This window comes from Pinus tabuliformis, chromosome J (assembly GCF_031772625.1).
Source record: "Pinus tabuliformis cultivar Carrire ecotype Pingquan chromosome J, CPIR1, whole genome shotgun sequence".
In the NCBI taxonomy this organism is placed as follows: Eukaryota; Viridiplantae; Streptophyta; class Pinopsida; order Pinales; family Pinaceae; genus Pinus; species Pinus tabuliformis.
The window spans coordinates 772,085,663-772,094,776 of record NC_142295.1 but is presented as its reverse complement, the minus strand read 5'-3'; the positions used below and the strand labels follow the sequence as shown (position 1 = coordinate 772,094,776).

Below are 9,114 nucleotides of genomic sequence, written 5' to 3'. Positions count from 1 at the left end.
ATAATTTTACCCTTTTTTTAGAAACAAAATGGAATTATCAAACCTTTATTTTGGAAAAAGCATGGGAAAATTAGCCCATGGAAAAATTAACCCCTAAAATTTTCCATATACATCCTCTATTCATTACCTTTTCTCAATCTCATCTATTCTTCTACTTAACGCATATAATTATCCATTCAAAAAACTCATCTTTCATGAATTCACCATTTCCACTAATTCTTGCATTATGACATCATTATCATATTTTATGAGCCTTTGTTTCACTTAGTTCATTGTCTTAAAAGATTCTCAGCCTTGCTGTAACAAATGGCATTGTCAAGAGCATACTAGGCTTGATTCAAACATAATCTTGAAGTGCATAAATTAGTGAAACAATATGCGAAATTTGAATTGGAATAGGAATATTTATACTACTAATTGTTCCACATACTTACAAAGTGTATAGCCTTGGGTGAATAGGGATGCGTTCCGATGCCATACATATACATGATGATTGCAATGCCCCTGAACACTCTTGTTTAGCTCTTAGTTGACCTTTTCAAATTCTAAATCAATATTTCTTATAACCGGTTCATATTGCAACATTCATATTTATTTATTTTGCTAAATATCCAGCGTCAAATTCTTTATAGTTAATATAGGATAACAATATACACTTCATAATAATACATTATTTAAATGTTATATATCTTAATGTATATCTTGACTTATACAACATTTGATGGACTATTGCAAAATAAACATTTATTTGAAAGCAATTGACGAAAGCAACAACGTTATTGGCCAGAGAATAAAATAGAACCCACATTGGATATGTTGTGGCGCGAAGATGTGTAGATCTGGCGACAACATTTGATTTGGGATAAGACATAAATTTTGTGCAACTTATTGTGAATTGTGTTCTTCGTCCAGTGTAGACTCTAATGGACCCCTTTGGAAAATAAAATAAATAAAAAATTATGACTTTCTTCGTAGTGGGCCCCAACATTGAAGACTAGTGACTTTTGCCATTTTGCCACCTACGCTTGTGATCCACCATTTTACACACCTCAAGGATGATATGAATATATTAAAAGATATATCGAAGGTTAGTACAGGTTTTTTCAAGAATCTATGGCGTAGAGATCAAGTAAACCTTTGTGTTTTCATACTCGGAGATAGAAACTTAGAATTATTACTGAAGATAGACACTTGATTCTTTTCAATCGAATATATTTTGGGGGATCGTTTCTGCACTTTTCACTTTGGTAATTAGCAATTTTGTAAATAAGGGAAGGCAACGCACATATTCTGAGAGTACAACGAGGTTTAGCTTGCGATGGCGATTCGGCCCTCAGAGATAATTCCATGAAATGTCAGAACAGTAGAAAGTAACGCACAGTGTGCTTCCTTCAGAAATAAGAATTTTACTCCTTCCATTCCTTCAATGCTTCTAGTTACATCATTCTATTCTTTATAGCTTTAGTCGACTAATCTTGCCGACAAGAACTGACCCACCCACACGCAATCGAAATCAGGCGCAAAAAAAAATCTGAAATGTATATAAATATACATAGAGGAACCTGTCACAGAACCATCTATCTGGCTTGGTTTTGTAGAGAAGTACAGACTATTTTGAAAATCTCATCCCCATATCTGTATCATTTATATTTTCTCTATATTTCTATATATATCAATCATCCGCTCCGCAGTTTGTTACGAGAGGACAGCAAGGTAAGGGATGGAGTCTCAATTCGAGCCTGTTGCACGCACGGAGGAGACTTCTGTAGCTCTCATCATCATCCTTGATCTCCCAGGTAAGTGATATCCATGAGTATATAGTTCTTGACAGAAGCACTGAAGACTCTACAGAGCTTGATTATTTCATTACTAAATATTTATAGATACATATTTAAGAGAATCAATAATTATCTTAACTGATTTGAACTGATGTCTCACTTGGTCCTGCCCACTCACATTAAACTTTGATCCCACTCACATTAAACTTTGATGACGTGGGAATAGTGTTCACATTAAATTTGATGAATTTGATGACCTGGGAATAGTGGGACTTCCCCTGATAATCATGAAGATATAAACTTTAGTTTAAGTTTCAGCTAGACTTATAACTATATATTTCATTTTTGTCTTCTTACTAAAGGGTTCATGCTTGTTTAGACTTATAACTATATATTTCATTTTTGTCTTCTTACTAAAGGGTTCATGCTTGTTTATTTGCTGATGCAGTTTCATCTTCACCTTTCTTGCCATAAGATAGTGATTGAGCTTCTCCTCTCTTGATTGCGGATTAACATTTTTTATATTCAACATTACTGCAGGTTCTTGGGACTTATACTTGTCCTTAATACTTGCAATTTCTTCAAATCTTGTTGCTTCTTCTTGATTGTCAATATCTGCACACTATAAAACAATGTTAGATTCATAAAAAAACCATACTAATTCTTGTCATCTTACTCTTTGAAGAGATCATTGTTTCCTTCAATTTTCTTTGCTTGATTGATTCATGTCTTCAACCTCTTTAATTCTATTGCTGCAAACCTATCTTTAATTCTGTTGCTGCAAACATATTATCCTGCATTTGATTTGTGTATAGAGTTGTGTATCCTCTTCTCACCAAACAACAACTCATAGGTTACTCAAATACTTGCATGGAAAGATCAGTTTTAAGATGTCTCTTCCCCTCTATTCCTAATTTATTTCAAACCTATCTCCAGATTTCACCCAACAGGCTGCAGATGCCGCAAGGAATGGAGACGAGACGAGAGGAGAACCCTCAACCAGACTAGACAAGCCACATATTGACTGCCACCGCTGCACTAAACCCTTACAACAACTCCCACATGGCTGCAACACATTTCACATCTCTCATGACAACAGTGGCTGCCACACATTTCACATCTCTCATCACAACAGCTCAGCATGTCCACATAGTTTCAACACCACTGCGCCACACCACGGTCCCCACGCCAGCGTTCTCCTCACATTGTTCACACAGCACTGCTCTTACACACAAACAGACCTCTAACAGTTCTATCTTTGTATCTTTATGAAATCCATAGTGCATTGTCTCTGTTTAAATGTACAGTACATTTTGGGATAATTGAATCCTTGATTCATTCGGGCAGGTTTCAGAAAAGAAGATCTGAGAGTGCAGCTTGATAACCGGGGAAGTTTGATCATCAGCGGAGAAGAACGTCGTGTGAAGGAAACGGAAGAAACGAGAAAAGTGAGCGGGGCATTGGAGAAAATGCAGAGAGGGGGCCGTAAATTCAGAAAGATTATCAGCGTCCCTGAGAACTTGAATGTCAATGGCATCACTGCCAGGTTTAAGGATGAAACGTTGCATATCACCCTGCCTTTGCGTCCCATCTCCGACCAACAGAATCAAAAGGCGGTTCCCGAGAGTAGAACGGCAGCGGTTCCTGCCAGTGGAAAGCCAGATCAGGCCGTCCAGTCAAAGGTCGAGAGATCGAGTCCCGCAGGGCAAGAAGAGTCAATGGAGGAGCGATCTGGGGTTGCGCAAGACGATCAAAGAGCAAAGCAATCAGAGGCGATTCGACAGGAAGATGATAAAGCAAAAGGCGCCGTAGCTAAAGCTGCGGAAGTATTGAAAGGATTAGAGGAAGAGATATCTGCAGCTGCAAAAGGCGATCAAAGCGCAAGAGATACCAAGGCGAATCGACTGGATGATGACAAATTAAAAGCCAAAGCACTTGCGGAAGAATCCAAAGAATTGCGAGGGGGGGAGATTGAAGCGCCTAAGAATGGCCAAGACACTGCTGCGGGGTCACTGATATCAAAAGATCCTAAGCAGGAGTTACCTGCAGTTTCTCAAGGTGATCGAGGTGTAAGACTGCCAGAGGCGATTCGACCGGATGATGATAAATTAAAAACCAAAGCAGCCGCCAAAGAATCGAAAGAACTGCTGGGAGGGAGAAATATTGAAGCACCTAAGCATGCCCAAGACATTGCTGCGGGGGCACTGATATCAAAAGACCCTAAACAGGAGTTACCTCTAGTTTCTCAAGGCGATGGAGGCGCAAGACAAGCAGAGGCGATTCGACCGCATGATGATAAATTCAAAGCCAAAGCAGCTGCCGAAGAATCCAAAGAATTGCTGGGAGTGAGAAAGTTTGAAGTGCCTAAGCATGGCCAAGACATTGCTGCGGGGGCACTGATATCAAAAGAGCCTAAGCAGGGGTTATCTGCAGTTTCTCAAGGCGATCAAGGCGCAATACAAGCAGAGACGATTCGACCGGATGATAATAAATCAAAGCGCAAAGCAGCTGCCGAAGAGTCGAAAGAATTGTTGAGAGGGAAAAAGGAGGAAGTGCCTAAGCATGCCCAAGACTTTGTCGGGGCCGGGGAACCAGTATCAAAAGAGCCTAAGCAGGAGCAATTTGCAGTTGCACAAAAAGATCAAAGCCCAAGACATCCAGAAGAGATTCAGTCGGCTGATCTTAAAGAAGCACACAGTGCAGCTGTGCAAGAACCAAAAGAATCGCCAGAAAAGAAAAAAGAAGAAACGCCTAAGCAAGCCAAGGACTTTGTTCATGAAGATCCAACAATTTTGAGTCACACACAGGCAGTAGCTGCGCAGACCGGCTCTGATCGAGACCAGTCTCAATTTATACAATCATCCAAGAAAGACGAAGAGAAGCTGCAGCAAGAAAGAAATTCAGATGAAGATGAAGGAGAACAAGCCGATGATGAAGTTGAAGAAGAAACAGGGGAAGAGGAAGATGATAGTGATGAAGAGGAAGATGATAATGATGAAGAAAGAGGGGAAGAGGAAGATGAAAGTGATGAGAGAAGATTACCTTTGCCAAGTGACGAATTTCCACACAGGGTAATTCAAATTCCTTCTTCCTCCGGACCTTCAATATTTTCCAAGGAAAAGGTCTTACTGGCGTCGACTGTGCTCGCCTTATCTGTTGGCTTGTTCCTCTCCCACATCTTAAGCTCACGGTCATCAGATTTAGAGCCGTGATTTACATATACCGCTAGTCGCCAAATAGTCAGCAGGGTTTTAGTTCAGAGTTATGCTCATAGTACTACAAGTATGTATGTACGTTTGATTTGTTTCTCTACTTTTATATGTCACGCACAGAAAGTGTGCACTTGTCTCTCTGTATCTGCTAATAAATTTGAGCATTAGCAGCTCTGTATTTTTTACCAATATTTTCATCCAATATTATCATAAAACAAGAGTAAATTAAGTGGTTTTAAGAGCTTGGTTTTAAGAGATTCCACCGAACGCACACAGGGAATTGTATTCATTATTAGGAATTTTGTTTATTATATATTGAATTCAATGCAGGCATGTTATCTTGTAATTTTCGTCCAATAAAATTGATCATAAATTAATATTTTTGAGTAGTGGAAAATTAAAAGAAATTAATTCTATTTAATTAAACATATTCATCATTTCGAAAATTAATAACAATTATGTGCTTATCATATTAATTGTTCATATTTCGCATGAGACAATCACATAAAAGTAGAAAATATAAGTATCTTTAATGATTTATTTTGTTAAAACAATAAATTGTTACTTTAATTATATATATATAATTATAATTTCGTGATTAAAGGAGGGGTAATAGTGGTAGGCGTCAAAGTTGATTTAAATTAAATTGGTTTATTTTAATTTGTAAATTTTAAAAAATATTTTTAATTTTTTTATGAATTAAAAAGTTAAGAAGTTTAATATTATAATAAATATTGTGAAATTATACTTTAATATAAATATATGCAATGTTGTTAGATAATAGAAAAAATTAATTATAAAAATTAATTTTAGATAATATTATTCTTAATTTCCATTAATAACCAAAGAAAATTAAACTAATTTTACTTAATTAAACATAAATAACAATTACGTGTATATCATATTCATTGGTGATATTTCACATGAGACGATCACGTAAAAGTATAAAACATAAGTATTTTAATGATTAAGATATATATATATATATATATATATATATATATATATTAATTATAAATTTCAATTTTAAATAAATTAGTATTTATGATTCTAGTAATATAGATTAATATCTATATATATATATATATATATATTTGTTTTTAAATTATAATATTTAAATTTATTATTAAATTATGGCGATAGTTAGAGATGATTAAAATTAAATTTGATTTATTTCCATTTAAAAGGTTTAAAAAGTGTTTTTTACTTATTATAATTTTGTAATTTTTTTTGGATAAATTAAAATGTTAAATTTATTACTATAATAAATATTTTGAAATTGTAATTTGATAGAGGTATATGTAAAAGATTTTGTTGTCAAATAATGGTGGCAGTAGCATTAATAGTTAAAAAAATAAATTTAGTTTAGTATTGATAGTTATAATTGATTAAAGATAAATTTAATTTATTTTAATTTAAAATTTAAAAAAAAAATGTTTTAAATTATCATAATGTTTTTGATGAATTAAAAGTTTAGAAATTTAAATATGGTAATAAATATTTTAGTAACGTTTGTTAATTTTCAATCATCTTAATATTATAAAAATGTCAAATTCTTACAAGTTATAATATCATTTTTAATTCAATCAATATATAAAAGATAATATGATGTCGGATCAAATTTTGTTTATGATTTTAGAAGGGTTCAAGATTGTTTGGATTTTTTCGACTTTTATTTTTGTAAAAAGCCTTTAGATATCATTAGTTTTGATAAATTAAATGATTAAAAAAATTATTATTATGATTTTTTTTATTGAGATATAATATAGAAATATTATATCCCAACTAGGTTAATGTCATAAAGATGGCATATTTTTTTATCCCATCATGTTTTTGGAATTGTCAAATACCCAATTTCATTATGTTGCTTGTGAGAATTTGTTCTTACTTTTAGCAATGTTGATTTTCTTCATTACACTAGTTAAAACTAAGAGATACTTTTGATTTTCTAGATTACTTTTGATCACCTCCTTATAATGTCTTAACTTTCTTTCCCCCTCTATCTCTTTATCACACCATAATTTTTCCTTAAATTTAGATGTAATAATGTTTTTAATATTGTTGTTATTTTGCATTGTATGATCTCTTCCTATATTCCCTAATAGTTTGGCCAAGGTTGGCCACCATTATGAGTTATGCCATCTCCACTTAAGTTGAAGGTGTTTTTGGTTGGTGTTTGAAGAAATTTTTGAAAGCCTCTTATCTTTCATGTTGTTTAACTTGTTTTTATACACTAGGTACCTAGTCATAGCCAAGCTCTGAAATGGAGAAAGGGATCACTTCTATGAGAAAGATAAGATATGGCGTATTTCCTTAAATATTGAAATTACAAGTTATAAAATTATTTTGGATCTTATCTATCTTTCTCCATGACTCTCTAGAGATATTTCATCCCCAAAATTTGCATCCATATAAAATAACAAGAGTAAAGAGAGTCTCAACGAGAAATTTTTTCTTATCCCATATCTAAATGTCTACTACTTTACAATGGTTTTCAAGCACATAGTAAGAATTTCACCCCCTTATCCTTTTCTTAGTGCTATAGTTCTAGTTGACCTTGTGTTGAATAGTGATTCCAATATATTTGTATGATGTCACTCCTACAAGTTGTTGTTGTCATATATGAAAGCATCATAGGTGATATAATTGTACATAGTTATCATAACTTTCATATTGTTAGTATTAACAATCATATTCATATTAGAGTGGTTTCACAAGGTCATAGGGACTCCTTGTGAGAAGAATAATATCATAAACATAAATAATTAAAGTGATGACTATATAAGAAAGAAGTGGGCTGGCACAAACTACCTATTCCAAATAGTCTTCTAAATTATCATTAAATATGCCAAGAAGGGTTGGGGACAAGGGAAAACATTGCTTAATCCATAGATCTTATAGTGTTCCTCAAGTTGGTAATAACCTTCTTATACAATCTTGCCGCAACAACCCTCAACATGAAACAAACTTTTAGCTCTTCCATCCTAGTCCAAAGGTTTGTCACGTGCAATGTGTTCATTTTTTTAAGTCAATGAAACAAAAAGAGAAATTGATTTTATTATTGTGGCATTCATTTCCAATGATCCTAATCATAATAATGTGATTCACAGTTGAATGTTGGTCCGTAAACCTAATCTAAAATGATGGTTCATAAACCTAAACTAGCCTTTACCCTTTTTCCCATGGATTTCTAGCTATTTGCTAATATTCTTTTCCAAATTCATTTAATATAACTTGGATAAAATTAGGCCAATCATGATGGTCCTATAATTAGTGGGTTTAGTTTTATCTTCACATCTAAAAATAGGTACAATGAGGCTTTTCATCTACGGTTTAGGGAATCTCGTCTTAACTGCTAAATTGAAGAGCTTGTGTATGTGAGCAATGAAGATATTCCCTTCAGTTTTTATGATTTCAACTTACATTTAATGTCCATAACTTTACCCTTTTTTAGCCGTTTAACCCAAACTCTATGACTTCCATAGAAAAAATTCAACCTCTATAGAAGTTTCTAGAATGATGTCATGGCATTAGGTGATTCATAAAGATTTTGGAGGTAGGAATTCTAGTTGTTTAGGGGAATCATAATATTTTCTTTAATTTGACAAGTTGAAGTTTTCGTCCAAAACTTCCTAGTATTGAGATTAAATCACTAGGGAATTTTGAATTCTAAAATGGCCCTTGTTAGAAAAATAGGAAAATAATAATTAAAATATTAAAGTGTTATGGATTTTTAAAGGGAAAGAAAGGAAACTACTTTCTTATTGCACTTTTGACTTATCTTCTTAAAGATTTACTCAAATATCATGTGTAGGCACCCCTTATATGTGGAATCCACATCCAATGAGTATCCACCCTACATAATTTGAGTAGACCAACACCAATAATAAATGAAAACAGATGACAGAATGTATTTATTTTAAGAAACATATGTTTTCCACGTATTTTCAACTTTTTAGTGTTGGCATACTAAAAAATATACAAAGCGGGTACTCCTTGAATGATCCAGATCGAATCTTTAAGAGTGGAAAAAGTGGAGGAATCAACCCAGAGGACCATTTTTACCGGTGGGACTAGTTTGGAAAATTGGGATTTGAAACATTCAGGGAGCATAATGAGGCATA

General features: G+C 33.7%; 1 protein-coding gene across 1 annotated transcript; it reads left to right on the top strand.

Moving 5' to 3' along the window:
- Positions 1–1,590: 1,590 nt before the first annotated feature.
- On the top strand, positions 1,591–5,229 carry LOC149229012 (uncharacterized). Its single transcript, XM_089378446.1, has 2 exons — positions 1,591–1,796; positions 3,126–5,229. Exons 1-2 carry the CDS (start codon positions 1,721–1,723, stop codon positions 4,988–4,990), a joined length of 1,941 nt encoding a protein of 646 aa, XP_089234572.1. The 5' UTR covers positions 1,591–1,720; the 3' UTR covers positions 4,991–5,229.
- The last annotated feature ends 3,885 nt before the right edge of the window (positions 5,230–9,114 follow it).

Bases quoted from the DNA above. Each gene is read 5' to 3' on its own strand.
- LOC149229012 (XM_089378446.1), top strand. From the start codon at position 1,721: ATGGAGTCTCAATTCGAGCCTGTTGCACGCACGGAGGAGACTTCTGTA. The intron at 1,797-3,125 runs GTAAGTGATATC...TCATTCGGGCAG, and splicing joins CATCATCCTTGATCTCCCAG to GTTTCAGAAAAGAAGATCTG.